Source organism: Balaenoptera borealis, assembly GCF_965194805.1.
Source record: "Balaenoptera borealis genome assembly, chromosome: 20".
Lineage (NCBI taxonomy): Eukaryota > Metazoa > Chordata > Mammalia > Artiodactyla > Balaenopteridae > Balaenoptera > Balaenoptera borealis.
The window spans coordinates 19,863,633-19,883,519 of NC_138879.1; the positions used below are offsets into that span (position 1 = coordinate 19,863,633).

Genomic DNA, 19,887 nt, shown 5'->3' on the forward strand with positions numbered 1-19,887 from the left:
GTTAAATTTTATCCAGGTCTTTCATGACAAGCTTAAGTGTTGCTTCCCTGTGTAGAAAATAGACATCAGTGGAAACTAGCTACCGTGAGTGACTAAAATGACTATGATTTTGACACCAGATCTGTGCTTTACTTTTATCTTCCAGTTTGCAAATTCTGATTGCTACCATTCATGAAAGTACCACTGGCTTGATATTCTTAACTCTCCTCCTTCCTCCCAACACATACACACACACGCACATCTGAATTCATTTATTTCTGAGTCTCAGCTCTCCAGCTCAGATTCCTCAGCCTCTTGCCCCCATCCAGCCAGTTTCCTATAGCCCTGAACTTGAGGGAACTTGAAACCAGGCTCCTAACATAGCACCAAAGGACCTGAGTCAGTGGAACCTTTGAATCTCAAGGCTGTGGCTCCCCTGTCCTGACCAATAAAACAGGGGTTCACAGCACAGGGATACAACCCTAAGGACATGAATAGAAACTATGTTTACTAAGAATTTACTGTGTTTCAGGCATTGGGTTAAGCACTTTTACCAGCATCATCTCATTCCATCCTTATTTTAAAAACTATGACGTGGTTCTTATTCTCCCTATTTTACAGATTAAGAAACTGAGGCTCAGACAGGCCAAGTAACACACTGAGGACTGAGATTCAGATAGAGGCTGCGATTCAGATGGAAAACTGAAGCAAGCTTTTTCAAAGCCAAGAGTTTTCTGGGACTTGCTTTATATTCTTTCTCTTTTCATCTTTGAACCATTTTAAAAACTTTAAATACATGCACATGCACACTCCAATGTGTCACATTCCCAGCTTTAGCTCTTCAGGGCCACCATGAACTTCATTTATGCTGCCACCTGAATCCATCTCACACAGACACCAACATTTCCCTGCTGCTGCTGAGCATGTGGTTTAATTTCTTATAAATCTGTCTTTGATCAAGAGAGCTGAAAATCTTCCCTGACCTTCCTTAAATTTCAGACCCTTGCTTGTCCCTACCCATCAAAAAGTGAGAGTGAGAGAGCCACACTACACAGCACACCTGCCATGGCTCAGCCCATCTGTCTGCCTGGCACATGCCCGCATCAAGGTGTCTGTGTGAGTTTCCCAATAACAAGGGACAGGCCTCATTATGATCACATCTTCTCATCATTTTATCAGTTCTTGTAAGTTTGGGCGCTTCTTACCTGACTTTCCTGTTTTAGATGAGGAATGTGAGTGGCTGTTAGATATCATTGATCCTCTTTGAAACAAAACAAAACAGAACAAAGAATTTGACTGGAACTGTCATCCACTAGCCCCTTGTTTTAAATGTTAGTGTTCAGCTGATCTATCTCCCACTCAGCCACTAAATGCTCCTTTTAATATCGATGTCAATCAAATCCATCCTTTTAGCCCTTCTAAGGCTTCCCTCTTCACTTACCAGTTGATCAAGTCCCGCATGAACCATGCTCAGAAGGGCCCCACGCTTGCTTGGTTTCATGCTCTGCTATTGCTGTCTTGAAATTCTTAATGATTTTATCTTTGAATTTACGTTTTGTAAGTAAAGTTTACGGGACAATAAAATATACACATGAGCAAAAAAAAAAAAAAAAAAATACAATCAGATGCTCCCCAGAGCAGGGGAGACCACTGCCGGCTCCAGGTCCTATGGCTCCTCCCTGGCTTGTCACTCCATCACTGGTCTTCCTTCCTCCTTCAAAGACACCAAGCTCGTTCCCTCCCTTGACGTGCTGTTCCCTCTGTCTGGAATGCTCCTTCCCTCTGGTCTGTTTCTTCTCATTTTCCAGTCTCAGATCCTGGAAAGCCCAGACCTGACCATGGTAAATACCATTGCCCAGACCCCCATCAACCACCATACTTTCCTTTCTTCTCGGTGCTTATCACTGTTTAAAATCCTCTTCCTGCTGTACTGGTTTACTCAGTCCCTCTTATTTACTGCCTGTCTCTTCCACTGCTCTGTGAACTCTGGGTGAGCACGATCTTGCCTGTCTTCTCCATTGAGGCATCCCTGGTGCTGAGAACAAGAACAGGCCCAGAGTAAGTGCTTAATAAAGATTCATTGAGCAAACAAATGAATCCAAACAATCTTATTGCTCTCATTGGTTGAATTTCTAAGTAATGTAAATATGTCTTAAAATTAAAGATATACTAGTAAACCATTGCCCTTTTATATACTCTGTTCCTTTTACATTTTGATTTGGAAAAGGAATCCTGTTGCTTTTTTAAAAGTTGCCTGTCCCACAGCCTCCTCTTTGCTGTGTTTTAAGATAAAGGGAATAGAAGGCAGGACAGGGAGAAGAAGCAGATCGAGACCCTGGTGCCGCTCCTCCAGCTACACCAAGGATTCCAGAGGAAAATGACCTTCTGGGCTGACCACAGGCACATACCTGGCCTAGAAGAAGCTTCTTCCCCACTTTATATATCTCCAAACTCCAGAATCTCTCCACCATCTCCAAGGCTTTATCTGGCACTCTGTTGCAAGGGAAGGAAGACTCAGGTTCCAGGGGGACTTTAAATGCACATACCTGGGAGGCCTGGCACAGTGGAACAGGTGAGTGTCCGTCTAGGAAAAGCCATGGTATCAGCTCCCCCATGAATGGAGAGAGAATGTCAAAGCGCCATTGGGTGGATGGAGGTGAAGCCATCCACATCAGATCCAAGCTGGGACAGGAGAGAAGAGCTAGATTTTGGGGGTTGGGGGGACGGAGGGTGAGAACCTGCTTCCACTACTGACCTGCAGGTTTTGGCCAAGTTTCCTTAAACCATCTACTCTCAGGTCCCCATCTATGGAATGGCCATCATTTAAACTGTCCTCCTTGGTTTAAAGAACACAGTAAGTAGTAAATAGATGTCGGCTCCTCTCTTATCAAGCATTGGAAGCCCCACACTACTGCCATTGGCCACCTTGCTGGCCTTATGAGCCACAATATGTAGGAAAAAGGCAAGAGCAAGGCGGTGTGTGTTCTTGCTCCAGATGCCCAGGAAACTCAGTTTGCTCTTTTGTAAAGTGGAGAAGGGGCCAGTGTGGCAGGGGGAGGATTATAAAGCAGCACAAGGAAATCTGAGGGGATGGTGGATACGTGTGGTGATAATTCTCCAGGGTGCACATTTGTCAAAACTTACCAAACTGCATGCTTTAAATATGTGCAGTTTATTGTATGTCAATTATCCATCAATGAAGCTTTATTTTAATGGAAATAGTGATACTTATGTATCCCTGTCTGGCACATAGAACAAGCCCAGATGTGGTCACGGATGAGGACATTTGAGAAGGAAGTACAAATACCCACATCAGCAGCAGTTCTGCTGTTCTGGGCCCTCAGAGGCACGAGACCCACGGGCTGGAGGTGCGGCTGGGAGTGGGCGCTCTGGAGTCAGACCACCTGGTCTGTGAGCAGCTTCCTCTTCTGTGAGTTGCGTAATCAAGGCCCTCTCACCCACCAGGCATGGCCATGAGGTCAGCACTCGGAACGGACAGATGAGGAATGAACGGTGGGCTGAGGAAGAGGTCGGGATTGAGTCTCTTTCAACATCAACAGTGTTTTGCATTCAAGGACCTCAGAGTGGATCCCACCTCGACATGCAAAACCACACAATATGGGCTTCTAGAAACAGTGAAGGACCTGGATGAAAAAAGAAGTGTCCTGAGAGGAATTCTGGTAACACCCCCTCCAGGACAAGGGAGCCAGACTTCTGGGTTTTAGCAGCTGTAGGACTTCCCAGAGTGAACAGCAATTCCCACAGGGCAGATATTCTGCATCTTCTTACCCAAGTGTAGGTCCTGGGTGTTTCCAGGTCGCTTCTGCTCAAGGTCCTCCCTTGAGCCTCTTGATAATCCATCCTGTGAGTGACTCCTTCTCAGAGCCACCCACATAAAACTAACCTCAAAAGGAAGTTCATGCAGGTGCCTATAAGAGACAAGAGGTTAAGGGCTTCCCTGGTGGCGCAGTGGTTGAGAATCTGCCTGCCGATGCAGGGGACACGGGTTCAAGCCCTGGTCAGGGAAGATCCCACATGCCGCGGAGCAACTACGCCCGTGAGCCACAACTACTGAGCCTGCACATCTGGAGCCTGTGCTCCATAACAAGAGAGGCCACGATAGTGAGAGACCCGCGCACCGCGATGAAGAGTGGCCCCCGCAACTAGAGAAAGCCCTCGCACAGAAACGAAGACCCAACACAGCCAAAAATAAATAATTAATTAATTAATTAATTAAAAATGAATATCTGCTTAAAAAAAAAAAAGTGTTTAAAAAAAAGAAACAAGAGGTTAAAACGTGCATCCAGGAGAAAGGGGGCAGACCACCTAGATGGGCCCACGTTCCTTCCCCTCATGTCTCCCCACATTTCCCCATAGACAATTTTCCTTTCATCGCTCACCCCAAGACTCTCCATCACATTCCAATCCCTGTGGTTCCTCCTCTCATGTCAACCCTGTGCTACTCTGGGGCCTAGAATTCCATGGGCAAGCTAGCAAGAAGGACACCAGGAATAATGGAAGAGATTAGTCATCTCTACAGAAGGGAAAACTTGGTCCTGCATGACCCCAGCTCCATGCTGGGAAACAGGAGTCCGGGTTACACAGGTCGAAGGCAGGAACAAAAGAACCTTGTAGGAAGCTGGGAATAGACAATCTCAAAATTAGACTCAGAGCCCAGGAATTAGTATTCAAGGTCAAAGGGTCAATGGCAATAATACTAAGGCTTGTTATGTGTATACGGTGCCACGTCTCCACACACAGTGACCATCACAACATGAGACGCCTGCCCAGGTGCTTCCTCAGAGGAAGAGTCTGAAAGTTAGGGAAGTTGACAACGTCTGACACTGTCATCTAGTGAGTAAGACTCTGCCCAGCCTTGTGTTGCCTGTTTCATGTGGAGGGCAGAGTGGGTTTGGGAGATGATTCCCAGGTTCTGATGCCCTTGCTTCTGGGCTATGACAGCACTGTTTCTGTGAAGGCCCAGCTCTAGGAACCGATGGCCTCAACGATGGTGGGCTGGGGCCCCCATGGAAGGGAGAAATTTATCTTAAACCTGGAGAGCCCAGAGTTGAATGGAAGGACCCTACCTGTAAGAGAGCTCTCTTCTTCCTTTCCTGCCTCTTTGTTGCTGCTGAAAGACAATTAAAAAAAAAAAGACCCAGAGAGTCCCAGACCCATTTATTTCTCTTCTCATTCTAAGCAAGCAACAGACATTTGTTAATAATGATAATGTGACTTTCTACATTGATTTGAGATTTATCTTGTATCCATGTTAATCATTTTTAAAGTTGATAAGAATATTTTCTACTGATTCTTCTCTACCAAACTCAAATAAAGAATTGTTTTGTGTATGTGGTTCTCCACTGATATTTTAGGCAGTGGTCCTCTCTGCTGAAAAGGGCACTGATTCTCAGATCTTAGAATAGATAGATTAAAACATCTATTCTCCCTTCTATAGGACTCTGCTCCCTGAACACAAACAGAGTGGTGCATGATCAGAATCTGTCAGAGGGCCAGCATCACTCTCCATGTCAGCCCTAACACAAGGGAGAGGGTGGTCCACAGACACCTGGGATGGGAAGGCAGCTGGTGAACAAGGGTTGAGAGCCTGTCTCTTCTGGTGTCCTCAGGTATGCACACCCTGAATCAAGGTTTTTGATATTTTTGCCTGGAACTCAATGATACCTAAGTATATGATCTGTGAGTTTTAGATAAAAGCCTTAGTCCCCACTCTACCTCTTGCCTTGCCCTACCTTTCTCAGAGGTGGCTGATGTTCTAATCTCTGTGAGAGTTCATGTTCCCAATATCTCTCCATTCCAATAATCAGTTGAGAAAAGCAGGACCAGCAAAAGGAAAAACAAGTGTCAATCTCTTTTGTGGACTGAGACTTGGGTTCCCTCACTTGATTGTTGTTTGTGTTTTGTTAAACGTTGGTAAATGTGGACACCACTGCATGCAGTAGTATGACAGGAATGGTATGTAGTATGACTGACTGCATACCAATAAAAACAGATGGAACCAAAGCTCCAGACTCACTAAAACACAGAATAAACCAACCACAGTTCTCCATCTTCTGACTTGCACTGCTGCTCAGGCAACTGAGCAGAGAAAGCGCATTCCAGCATAAGCTCCAGGCTCATATCACAGAGCTTTGGAACAGTCAAGAGGGATTCTTGGGTGCTGAGAAAGGGACAAAAAGAGGAAGGTGGACCCAAGGTACCTCCCCCATCATCCAGCCTAGGAGATCTCTGCACTCCTCATAGCCACCAGATCCCTCTATCCTTCCTACTTTCCACCTACAACCTCTCAGCATATTGTGTGTGTGTGTATAATATATACAATACGGTTGACCCTTGAACAACATGGGTCTGAACTGCACGGGTCCACTTATACATGTATTTTTTTCAATGAATGTCTACTACAGTACTACACAGTTTGCAGTTGGTGCCGAATCACAGATATAGAACTGTAGATGTGGAGGGCCAACTGCAAAGCTATACATGGATTAGTTCAAGGATCAACTTGAACTAATATTAATTGGTTAATTAATATTAATTAATACTTAAATTCAACATTAATATGTTACTGTTAATAGTTAATATATTAATATTAAATATAAATTAATATTAATATAATATATAATTATATTAAATATACTAATATATACAATGTATTCGTGTGTAATTATTATGTGTACATATATACATATATATGCATGTGGTGCATATATATGTGTATGATGTTTATATGTATGTATGGTGTGTGTATATATGTATATGGGTATATATATGGTGTGTGTGTTATGTATATATGCACACACTAAGATTCATATTACCTTAGTGTAATTTTCTCTTACTCCAAATTTACCCCAAAGATTAGCTGGATTTCCCTTTTCTTCTCAGAGATACAGGCTTGGATGGACCCCACCACTTTCACACCTTCTGCAAGTCTGAAGCCCTCCTGAGAATTTTTACTAATACCCAGTTACACTTTTTAAAAACACCTTTTTTGGAATTATGACACACAAACAAAAACCACAAATATCTCCAGCATATAGCACGATGAATCTTCACACACTGCGTTTTCATACACAGTGAAAACAGATTCTGCCCCGGACCCAGAAGCTTCCCTAGTGCTCCCTTCTAGCACCACCCAAGACCACCTCTCCTGTCTGCACCCCAAGGGTGGGCACCCTATGACTTCTAATAGCCCTCATTATTTCTGCTAGGCACACTATCATGTCCTTTATGTGTATTTACTAATTTAATCTTCTTCAGCATCCTATGAAAAAATGCTATTATTGTCCTCGTATTATAGGTGAGGAAACTGGGGAGCATAGTGTTTATGTTATTTGCCAAGGTCGCACAGCTATTAAAGAGCAGAACCCGGATCCAACCCACAGGCTCTAGCTCCAGAATCACATTCTTTAACAGAAGAATATGGTGGCCACTGGATCAATAGTCCCGTCAACAAATACATCAGTACGATAGGATGTGTTGAGGAATAAACATTTGCCTCCACATAGCACTTTGCAGATGGTCTGCACTTACTCCCAGAATTTGCACTTTCTCAATCGCATCTCAGAACCCTGTGAGGAGGCATGAAACTCTGAGAAGGGGAAGGACCTGCCCAACGGTTAGAGCTGGTAAAGAACAGAGTCAGATGTGAGTACAGCATAGACTAGGAACCATTTTTTTCTTCTCTTTTTCACAAAGGATGGGAGGAACCTGAGGCCAGGAGGGTCACCTGAGTTGCAGCCCCTCCCTCTGGAGGGTGGTGCTAAGCCTGTAAGAAGTCCGAGCCACTACTTGTCTCTCAGACTCCATCGGGGAGCCTGGGGTCTCCACCGCGCTCTTCCTGGGGGCAGGACATTTGCTCACGACCCGAAGCCAATGTAGCAAGAGAAGGGAATTAAAGGGGAAGAGTGAGGCGTAGCGTGGGCAGGGCAGAGGCTCTCTGTGAATCCATCTGGGCCTCCAGTGGGCTGACTTGTAGGAACTTGCTCTGTCCTGACAGCCCAGGACAACCCTGGGAGAGGGAACAACAGCTTGCATTAAGTGGTTCCAGCACACACTTTCACACAGTGTAGATATCTTGGGTAAATTTATATGTTCAAAAAATTGTATGTGTGTAAATCTCATGCTATTCCCTCGCTGTGAAAAGGAAGAATTCTTTTGATCAAAACAAACAGTTTTCTCCCATAATTTTATCAGGTTGAAATGACATACCCCAGTCCATCAGCAGGGGGTACAGGGCACACTAATCCACTGGGTTTCACAATATTTCATATTATACCCCTATCAGAAAAGCTTTAAGTGCACACACCAAATATGCTTACTTATTTTTATGCACATTATATGTGTATATACTACAACTATAAAATATTATGCATATTATAAAATATACATTATATACTACTAATAAAAATTTTTCAAGGAATAAGTAATCTGTGATAAAGCTTTTAAAATTATATTTGTCTTTAGTATTAAATTTGCCCTTATTACTAACCCAAACTGGGGTCCGCTCACCTAACCCACAGCAAAGCCAATCTACTGACACAGGCTTGTGGTGAAGGAAAGTACAGCATTCATTGCAGGGCGCCAAGCTAGAAGAACAGGCAGCTAGTGCTCAAAAGACCTGAACTACCCAATGGCTTTCAGTGATGGGTTTTTAAAGGCAAGTTTAGGAGTGTGGGTTACAGGGTGCCTGATCAGCTCATGCACACTTCTCTAACTGGTTGATGGTGAGGTAACAGGGTGATGTTTCAGGAATCTCAGTCATCAAACTTCTGGTTCCAACTGGTCTGGGATTTATGTGCTGGTGATCAGCATGCAGTTAACTTCTTCCACCTGGTGGGGGTTTTAGTATCTGCAGAACAACTCAAAGATATGGCTCAGGATTTTATCTATAACCCTTGAGGAGGAACTAAAGATCCTTGACTTTATGGCTAAACTATTATTTTGTCTTGCTTGACTGCTTTCCTTTATGTCTGCAATTTCTCATTTCTCTGATTAAGTTTTCTCTCTGGAATTTGGGGAAGCCCTAGGAGACTAAAGCTTTTCTACAAAAAAGAGGTAGGGAATTTGGGAGAGGGGTTCCTGTCCCCAGGAAGGCTGCACAGGGTCTTGCTCAGTTTCACCCTCTTGAAATATCATGATTAAATGATATGAAGAAAATATCAATATTAAAAACATTTTGGTAAGAGGAATGTGACTGAAAATGAGTCTTTTTTAACATTTTGGTTTGAGGATTTGTAATACTTTGAGTTGAAGGTCTGGGTTTGAGCACATTTTTGCATATTTTAATAATTATTATGAGAGTTTTTAGGCACAAAAATAGTCATTATATGATTTTGATGGCTATGGAAAAAAACTCTCCAATATGCTAAGATGGAAATGGAGGAAGATAACTGTTGGCTGAGCTATTTTCCCCAGTTCTTTCTAGGTTACAATGTTTTCATGTTGCCAAGAGGCACAGCCTTTCTCTCGATTCACTTCCTCCTGATGTTGTTGTCCCCTTTCTGTGATTCTCTCACATACCCCCTCTGAGGAGCTCAACAGAAAATGTTTGCAGATACTCTCATGTGGACTTGTCATTCCTTTCCTACCATCTTCCTCCCAAACATGAAACCTATGTCAATTAGATGAGTGTTGGCTGATATCTTTGAGGGTAGTCACAGACCATCTATAGTCGTGATGACCCCTTCATCTGACGGAAAGAACACTGATTTTTTTAATTTATACAAGACACCCAATTTTGAAATGAATGAATGAAAAGGACAATTACCATTCCTGTGCCAGAAGAAGAGTTTATTAAGAGGTTAACAAAGGATCTTTATTGCATCTCCAAAACCAAAAGAATGATGGGGAATATTTCTTCCAATTATGTTCAGTTTCATAGCTTGCCTAATCAGCTCTATCACACTTAATGTAATTATTTAAAATCACATTTTGGTAAGTATTTGTTAGAGCATAAGACGTTATGCAAATGTGTCATTGAGATAAAAGATATTACTTGATCTTGTTTAGATTTCTCTGTGTGACTCAGAAGACAGACTGAGCCAGTAGATGGACTTTGCAGCTTCTTGTGCTCAAGGATCAAGCCAGGAAATTCAGTGGAGCTGGTACTGGTTGAAGCATGGTCCCTGCTGGGGACATTTGGATGAAGTAGAGCTGAGATGTGACTTTGGAGCCATTGTCGTCCTGCTGGCACTGGGGCCTCTAGTGCACAAAGGTGTTGCAAGGCCCTCACTGAGCATGTGGGACACAAGGATTGGAAACGCAGGGCCCGATGGGCTTTTAACATGCATTGGTTGTGGCACATGGGTTGCAGGGGAGCCTGGAGACAGAAAATCATTAGAGCAGGTTATGGTAAAGGGAGCTGAAGAGATAGGAAGATACAAAACACACTTTGTGCAAGAATATTGTACTTCCTCTGACTGCCTCCAACCGAAAGCTTGTAAGTATAAATTAATTTCCAACAAGAAGATCTTTCATCCTCATAGCAACCTCATGAGGCGCCAAGGGGAATATCACTAGCCTCCTACTCACTTGCAGTCCTCGCTCTCCAGCAGCCCCCGGTACGTGTTGATCTCACCCTCCAGCCGGGCCTGGACATCCAGCAGCACCCGGTACTCCTGGTTCTGCCGCTCCAGGTCCCTCCTGATCTCCGCCAGCTGGGCCTCCACTTTGCTGATCAGGCACTGCACCTGGGCCAGCTGGGAGCTGTAGCGGGCCTCTATCTCCGTCAGGGTGTTCTCCAGAGAGTCTCTCTGTCATGGGGAAGGTAAGGAAGGTCACAGAGCTGCTCCTGAAAGGGCTTCTCCGCAGGATCCAAAGAAGTCACAAGCTCCAAGAGTTAAGAAGAGGAAGACCCAAAGGCCAGCCCAGTGCCTCTGACTCCCCGATCTCCCCTTCTCACCAGGAGTCTGAACGATACCCACCAGGTTGTGCTGGGCCTGCAGCTCCACCTCCAGGGCATGGACCGTGCGTCTCAGCTCAGTGATCTCCAGCTGGTAGGACTGCAGGTGCTCTGAGCTGGACACCACCTGCCTGTTCGGTTCCTTGGTCTGAAACACCAAAGGGGAGAAGGCAGGATCAGACCGTGTCTGAAGGGCCCTGAGGGGCCGAGGGGCCTGAGCGACGATGTGCCAAGATGCCCATCTGCCTGGTGAACCATTCCTCCACGTCCCTGCGGTTGCTCTCCACCAGGGCCTCGTACTGACACCTGGTCTCGTTGAGCACGCGGTTCAGGTCTTCGGTGGGGACGGCGTCCACCTCCACATTGAGGCGGTCTCCAAGCTGGCTCCACAGGGAGTTGGCTTCCTGATGGAGGAAGGGGACAATTCAAAGTATCACAAAGGATCCTAATGCTCTCCTCTAAGAGAATGCAATTCAACTTGTGCTTATTCTTAAGCTTTCAAAATTTCTATTCTCTCTGATCCTCTCATTAACTGGGTTCTGTATTCAATGACTAACCTGTACATTCCACTTTACAGAGTGCTTTCAAGTCCATGACCTCCTTCCACCTTTGTACTCAGTATACCACTCCTCACTTAAAGAGGTACAGGGGTTTGGACTCAGAGCCGAGATGCAATAGACCATGATTTAAACTCTGGAGCCCAAACACCCAATCCAGTGTTCTTGTTAGTATACCATATAGACTATGGTTTGATTCTTAGCCATGCATAATAAAAAGGATAGAGTGCAGCTAAAGAGGAAACAAAGAATGTTTACTTCAAAATCTGCCATCCTGGGATAGAATAGACTTAACTGGTGATTTGTTGATTTCACTAGTTTAGCTATTGATAAAGGAAGTAACTATCAGCTAATCTCTTCACACACCCACCATAGCTTAGTGCTTGGGCTTAGGTGGATGTCAGACAGATTTGAATTGGGTTTCTTGTCTACCACTTACTAGAAAGCTTCTAGAAGCTTCTAGAAGCCTCAAGTGCTTCATCGGTAAGATGAAGTTCTAAAGCACTTAGCACAGTGTTTGGCACACAATAAGCACTCAATTAATATTAACTATCACGATTTACATTGTTCTGGGATTAAGGTTTGCACAAAATATCTGTCTTCTTTACCGTGCAACTAATCTAGCAATGATGTGAGCACTTTACAGCGTTTCCTCTGGGCAACACTGAATAGCAGAAAGAGCTCCGGACCAGAAAGGGGAGAGTTGGGTTGTGTTTCCAGCTCAGCCCTCCCTGCAGGGTGGTCCTGCTGGCGTCTCCTGTTACTAAGTGGAGAATTGGAATAAAAGATCTCTGCAGCCCCGTGTGCTCCAACCTGGGAGAGGAAGCGGCTGTGGGCACTGCCTTGCTGTTGACCTTTCCTCATTACTGGGCTTGCCAGCTTCCTTCACCCTCATTCCTGCCACCGGCAGAAAAACCCTCGCCTCCTATCACAGATTACTCACTCTCTCCAAATCCCTTTTTGTTTGGAGAACAGATTCCTTGGCTAGTTGAGCCTCTCCCACACCCCTTGACAGCTGGAAACAGGCCTTGGCGAGTTTGATCCTGTTGGGGAACTTCACCTGCTCATGGTTCTACTTGAGGCAGATCAGCTCCTCCTTCAGGGACTCCACCTGGGCCTCCAGGTCAGACTTGCACAGGGTCAGCTCGTCCAGGATCCTGCCCAGGCTGTTCAGGTCTGCCTCCACCAGCTGCCTCAAGGACATCTCTGTCTCATACCTGTGATACAGGAGCATCAGAGGCAGGCCTGGTTTGGTTTGTCAGACAACTGGGAGTTGGGGCTTGTGGTTTTTACAGCCATCTCGTTCATCTAGGTTTTCAACACGCTACCGAAGCTCCTGGAGGAAAAGGCACTGGTAATTATTTTTTAATAAATGAAGAGCCAGTGGATTTAATGGGATAAAAGCCCATAAACCGTGAGATTTCCAGAATTAAAACACTTCCTCCATTCTCCTGATTGGACTCTGTGCATAGTGGAGCATCAGGGGAACATGACTTCTACACTGGATGGGATTCGGAGATGTCCTCTGGAAAGGAAAAGCAGGCAAAGAGTCTGACTCTGGAGAAGGGTTCTCTGAGCTCTGGTTAGCAATGGCTCTGTCGATCTTAGGGAAATCATCTAGGGAAAACTTTGTCAATGTTTGTTGGTACAGAGGACAGGCTAAGGGGAAGGAGAGGAAAGAGGGAAGACAACAGCCCCCTTACCCATTCAATTGGTCCTGAAGTCATCTGAGGCCAGCTTGGTGTTGTCAATCTGCACCACCAGCCTGGCGTTGTCAGACTGCTGCACAGGATCTAGAAGACCCAAAACATTCTAGAATAAGCGTGATTATTTTTAGCCAACAGCAATCCCTACTAATTCACTTACTTGGAAGGAACAGAATGAGAAATCACAGTGGATCTTATATAAGATTATTAAATGCTGTCCATGTGCAATAGTTGCTCAATAAATATTTAAGAAATCAAATTGGGGGAAAAAAAGAACACTGACATATGCAAGAAAAGTGTCAATAGATACACAATTTTTCCTTTTCTTTCCTAATAAGCAATACTGAGAAGCTGATAATAATAATAACTAACATTTCTCTTTAAAAACCTACTGTATGTCTGGCATGGTAGCAGGAGCTGAAGATACAAAAATGAGTAAGCACTAGATCCTGCCCACAAAAAACTTCCAATTCAGTGGAGAAGATAAATATGTCAACTAGCAATTGGAGGGGGCAGAGTCATGGATGGAGTCACGCCCTCCTATCCATCCTGGATGGGTTGGTCCTATGTTCTTCTAGGTAGTTTCCACTCTTTCTGATTTCAGCCAACTCTTCTATGCCCTCAGTGGACACTGTGCACCATGAGAAGCCCAGAGGCCTCTAGGTCAAGACAATGAAGTTAAGATAATTAGGCACCCAGAAGAGGACAGCAACAAGAGGTCAGAGCAGTCAAAAGCCCAGATAAGAGAGAGAGAAATTGGTCCAATTGTTACAAAAATTTCACTTTCTCAGCTTCCTTCTTGGGCTCAGTCTCTTCTCTCACCTCAGGATAATAATTCCAGAGTCTTGGCAAATGCACGGAAGCATTCGGAGGCAGCTTTTAATTACAGTTTATTTATGCAAATAAATCTGCTACCTCCACACAGACTAACATTATGCAAATACCCAGATCTAACAGTCCTGGAACTAGAATAAGACGGGCCCTCAAGAAAACAGAATGGAAAAGTAAGACTTCAACCCATGTGTTTCAATCACACCGAGAGCTTATATTGTTTCTTAATCATATCTTGAATTCCCTCCCTACAACTTCCTGCTGGAGGCAGTGGGGTGCCCACCGCCTCACCTTCTGCTGGAGCTCCTCGATGGTCCGGAAGTAGGACTGGTAATCTGGGCAGATGTACGGGATCTGAGACTCGTACCACTCCCGGATGCGGCACTCCAGCTCCGCGTTCTCCCGCTCCAGCTGGCGCACCTTCTCCAGGTAGCTGGCCAGCCAGCCGTTCAGGAACTGCATGGTCTCCTTCTCGTTGCCGTTGAAGGAGCCCTCGCAGGACCAGCTGCTGTTGCCCACATTGGCGGGGATGTTGCAGGACCCGGGCAGGGTGGAGCCGTGGCAGCTGGGGGGCATGCAGGGCCGGGAGAAGCAGCTGGAGCAACAGCTCAGGTTGGGCAGGGAGCAGCTGTAAGGCATGGTGATGGAGGGAGTGAGGTGACCGGCTGAAGACAGAGTCCAAGTTGTCCAAGCCACAGAGCTGTGGGTCTCCTTCCTCTTGGGAGCATTTATAGCCCCTCTGCAGAGGGTGTGGGTGTGGAAGACAGCCCTTTTTTCTTACTCATTTGGTTGTCAAAAGCCTTTCCCCTTGGCTTGTTACATTTCCTCAGAAGAGTCCCTCATCTCATAAAAGACTTTACTTGGGCTTCTTGCTAAGTCAGAACTCCTCTTCCGTGCTGTGCATCCATGAAGTAAGAGCTTTATGGTGTGGTTTCAAAGAGCTGGACTCGTGAAAGCCCTGGCCTTCATTAGTGGGGTGTCCAGGAACGCTATGGCTTCTTTGCTTCCTGGCTTGACAGCCCTGACTCTTCTTGCTGAGATGGAAAAGTATAACCCTTGCCCATGTATCATTCCCTAGGTCAAATTCCAAATTCATGGTTCTCAGAAAGAGGAATAGATCCCTTCTAGGATCATTAAAATAGCCTGGTTCCCAGTGGCCCTGTTACCTGATATGACAGGCATCATCCATATCCATAATAATGTCAATCAACAAAATAGCAGATCGTCACCAGGATCATAGTTTGTACAGGGCACTGTGAGGAATATGGAAGGTAGGATCAGGGCTATGGTCAAAAGGAGCTCACACTTGTTGAGCACCTGTACAAGCCCAAGTTGCTACTAGACATTCTTCACAAACATGATCTTATTCACATCTCACCACGACCTTTCGAGGTACATGATAATATTCCCATTTTACAGATAGGCAAACAGAGGCATAGAGAGTAGGGGTTAATGTGTTGTGAATCCAGGATTTCAACACAGATCTCTGTTCTTTCCATCATACCATGCTGCTTAAATTAATGAACTAACTCCTTCCCTAACTTCTTCCGACAAGTCATCTCTCCTTCCTCTCTTAGCTTTCATTTCACTTTGAGCATAACACTGCATGACTTATATGCATATCTCTCTGTGTATTTGAGTTCCCAGAAGCAAAGACATGGTTTAGTTCATCTTTGAATCCTCAGCTCTAGGCACATGGTACACAGTAGGGACTCAATGGACATTTGTTGGGTGGATGAAGGAATGAGCATTGTATAATAATATGAGGCAAGAGATGATAAGTGAGAAGTTGAAAAAATGGGGAGAGAGAGCACAGCCAGAACTGGAAGTTCACAGGGATAGATTTGTGACGGGATGGGGAGGTTTCTAAGAAGCAGAGAGGAGAAAAGCAGATACTGCAGGTGGAAGAATCATGTGCAAACAGAACGGTGCAGGAAAGCCCAAGGCATGGTCGAGTATGACTAGATAACTGGGAGGGGAGAGGAGTGAAGGGAAGTGGTGGAAAACAGAGCTGGATGGGGAGGTTGTGACCATATGGCAGAGGTCTTCAGTGACAAAGCTAAGGAGCTTAGACTTCCCTGGAGGGCAACGTTTTAGCAAACATTTATCTGTTTTAGCAAAATGAAGATAAGGCTGGAAGCAGAGGAGCAGCAAGGTTATTATAATAGTCTGGGTCAGCAGTAATAAAGAATTGAGTTTAGGTGTCTATAGGGGAAGTGTAAAAGAAGAAATTGGTGTAAGAACCATTTTCAAAGAAACATTTTTTTTAAATCAGCAATCTGAGAGAGGGTCAAGAATGAACCGAAAATTTGGCAAGCATAAGAATTTAGGAGAAAAACTTTACCATTCACAGAAACACAGAGAGCAAGAGAAAGCACTGTTTTGCACACCAAGGATGAGTTAGCTCACTTCCTTTAACAAAAATATTTACTGAGTCCTTCCTATATGCCAGACACAGAGCTAGGCACTGGGGATGCAATAGTGAGCAAGAGAGGCAAACCTACAACCTAGTGGAGAATGCATACCAGCCAAGTGGATGATACATCTGTCATGGGGGAAGCCCCAGCTGCTGTAAGAACGTGCAGCCAGAGATCTAACCAGACTTAGCAGAGGTCAAGGAAGGCTTTCTTGAGGAATTGATGATGTTGCTGAAAGCTGAAACTAAGTAAAGAGGAAGGAGATTGTTCTGGGTAGAGTTGGGACAAACATGAAGGCCAGAAGTGAGAGAGCACATTGCATTTGACCATATTTCCTATTTTTCACAAACAGCTTAAACAGAAAATGATATTTTTGTGGCTCACTGGGGAAAAGTGACTGGGCTGCCTTGGCCAGCTATTCTGAGGACTCAGAGCATCAGTACCATGGCTCCCTCTAGCCCATTCACCTCAATAAGTTGGGAAGTTCTGCATTAGAGGAATTGGAAAAAGCTTAGTAAGGATGATATGAGCCAGGGAGTAACAGATGATCGTAGAGGAGAAGCAGACATCCTCAGCCAGCACCAGCATCCCTCCAAAGTGGTTCTTGCCCAGGGCCCAGCCCCACACATCAGACTGCCTGCAACTATTGCAGCTGGGTCTTACAGCCAGCTGCTCTGGTGACAAGCCCCCACACTAGTGTGCCTACAGCAATAGTGACCCAGCCACAGACACACACAGATTACACAGCCCTGGAACACCTGCCTCTGGTAACCAAGTGGGACCCCACTACTGGGCCCCACAAAACACCTTCTACACAAAGCCACTCCTTCAAGACAGGGAGACATAGATGGTCTACCTCATGTGTAGAAACAAACACAGAGAGTTAAGTAAAATGAGGAGATAAAGGAATATGTTCCAAGTGAAAGAAAGGAATATGTCCCTTAGAAAAATAAATAAATGAAATGGCGATAATCAATCTTCCAGATAAGGAGTTCAAAGTAATGGCCATAAAGACATTCAGCAAACTCAGAAGAATGGAGGAACACAGTGATAACATCAACAAAGGGATCAAAAATATGAAAAAGAACCAATCAGAGCTGGAGAATACAATAACAGAAATGAAAAATACACTAGAGGGAACCCTAACCCTGTCAGTCCAGTTATTAAGACTCCATGTTTCCACTGCAGGGGACAAGGGTTTAATCTCTGGTCAGGGAACTAAGATCCCACATGCCATGCAGTGCAACCAAAAAAAATAAAAAGAAAGAAAGAAAAGAAAAAGAAAAAAATCAATAAGGAAATATTGGCATTAAATGATACATAAGATCAGATAGACTTAATAGATGTATACAGGACTTTCCACCCCAAAACAGCAGATTCATATTCTTTTCAAGTGCACATGGAGCATTTTCCAGGATAGATTACATGCTAGGCAACAAAACCAGTCTCAATACATTTAAGGAGATTGAAATCATATCAAGCACCTTTTCTGACCATAATGATATGAGACTACAAATCAACTACAAGAGCAACACTGGAAAAAAACACAAATACATGGAGTCTAAACAACATGCTACTAAACAACCAATGTGTTATTGAAGAAAGAAAAGAAGAAATCAAAAAGTACCTTGAGAAAAATGAAAATGGAAACACAACAATCCAAAATCTATGGGACACAGAAAATGCAGTTCTAAGCGGGAAGTGTATAGCAATACAGACCTACCGCAGGAAACAGGAAAAATCTCAAATAAACAACCTAACTTTATACCTAAAGTAACTAGAAAAAGAACAAAGTCCAGAGGTAGTAGAAGGAAGAAAATAATAAAGATCAGAGTGAAAATAAGTGAAATAGAGGCTAAAGAAACAATAGAAAATATCAGTGAAACTAAAAGCTGGTTCTTTGAAAAGATAAACAAATTCTATAAACCTTTAACCAAACACATCAAGAAAAAGGAGAGGGCCCAAAAAAATCAGAAATGAGAGAGGAGAAGTTACAACCAACACCAAACACCAAATTATCATAAGAGTTTACAATGAAAAATTATATACCAACAAATTGGACAGCCTAGAAGAAATGGATAAATTCCTACAAATGTAAAATCTCCTAAGACTGAATCAGGAAGAAAAAGAAAATATGAAGAGACCAATTACTAGTCATGAAATCGAATCAGAAAAAAAAAAAAAAAACACCCAACAAACAAAAGTCCAAGACCAAATGTCTTCACAGGTCAATTCTACCAAGCATTTAAAGAAACTTAGTACCTGCTTCTGAAACTATTTCAAAATATTGAAGAGGAGGGAATGCTTCTAAACTCATTCTACTAGGCCAGAATTACCCTGATACCAAAACCAGACAAAGGCACTACAAAAAAATTAATCACAGGCCAATAACCTTGATGATCATAGATGCAAAAATCCTCAACAAAATATTAGCAGACCTAATTTAACAATACATTAAAAGGACCATGCACCATAATTAAGTGGGATTTAAGTGGGATTGATTTCCACAAATCAATCAATGTGTTACACCACATTAACAAAAGGAAGAATAAAAATCATATATCATCTCCATAGATGCAGAAATAACTTTTGACAAAATTCAACATCTATTTATGATACGAACTCTCAACAAAGTGGGCATAGAGGGAAAATATCTCAACATAATAAAGTCCATATATGACAAACCCACAGTTAACCTCATACTCAACGGTGAAAAGCTGAAAACATTTCCTCTAAGATCAGAAACAAGACAAGGATGCCTACTGCTGCCACTTTTATTCAACATATTATTGGAAGTCTTAGTCACAGCAATCAGACAAGACAAAAAGAAAAGAAAACAAATCCAAATTGGAAAGAAAGAAAGAAAACTGTCATGGTTTGCATATGACATGATACTATATATAGAAAACCCTATAGATGCCACCAAAAAAAATTTTAGAATAAATGAATTGAGTAAAGTTGCAGAATACAAAATTAATACACGGAGATCAGCTCGGCACTTTGTGACCGCCTGGAGGGGTGGGATGGGGAGGGTGGGAGGGAGGGAGATGCAAGAGGGAGGAGATATGGGCACGTATGTGTATGTATAGCTGATTCACTTTGTTATAAAGCAGAAGCTAACACACCACTGTAAAACAATTATACTCCAATAAAGATGTTAAAAAAAAATCTATAATGTTTCTATACACTAATAATGATCTATCAGAAAGAGAAATTAAGAAAACAATCCCATTTACAGTTACATCAAAAAGAATAAAATATGTAGGAATAAATCTAATCAAAGTGGTGAAAGACCTGTACTCTGAAAACTATAAGACATTGATGAAAGAAACTGAAGATGACACAAATAAATGGAAAGATATACTGTGTTCATGGACTGGAAGAATTAATATTATTAAAATGTCCATACTGAAAGTGAGGGGATGGAAAAAGATATTCCATGGAAATGAAAATCAAAAGAAAGCTGGAGTAGCAAT

The 19,887-nt window shown here is 43.5% G+C and overlaps 1 protein-coding gene across 1 annotated transcript; it reads right to left on the minus strand.

The window, feature by feature from the left end:
• Positions 1-10,158: 10,158 nt before the first annotated feature.
• On the minus strand, positions 10,159-19,838 carry LOC309619264 (keratin, type I cuticular Ha3-I-like). The gene is made up of 6 exons (XM_082374332.1): positions 14,286-19,838; positions 13,161-13,250; positions 11,142-11,304; positions 10,923-11,047; positions 10,531-10,751; positions 10,159-10,318 (listed from the first exon to the last, which is right to left on the minus strand). The coding sequence occupies exons 1-6, from the start codon at positions 14,631-14,633 to the stop codon at positions 10,279-10,281; spliced, it is 987 nt and encodes a 328-aa protein (XP_082230458.1). The 5' UTR covers positions 14,634-19,838; the 3' UTR covers positions 10,159-10,278.
• Between the last annotated feature and the right edge of the window lie 49 nt (positions 19,839-19,887).

Excerpts from the sequence above, each read along its gene's own strand:
- LOC309619264 (XM_082374332.1), bottom strand. The coding sequence starts at position 14,633 with ATGCCTTACAGCTGCTCCCTGCCCAACCTGAGCTGTTGCTCCAGCTGC. Across the intron at positions 11,305-13,160 it reads CTTCAGGACCAATTGAATGG|GAAGCCAACTCCCTGTGGAG; the intron begins GTAAGGGGGCTG and ends TTCCTCCATCAG. Across the intron at positions 11,048-11,141 it reads GGAATGGTTCACCAGGCAGA|CCAAGGAACCGAACAGGCAG; the intron begins TGGGCATCTTGG and ends TGGTGTTTCAGA.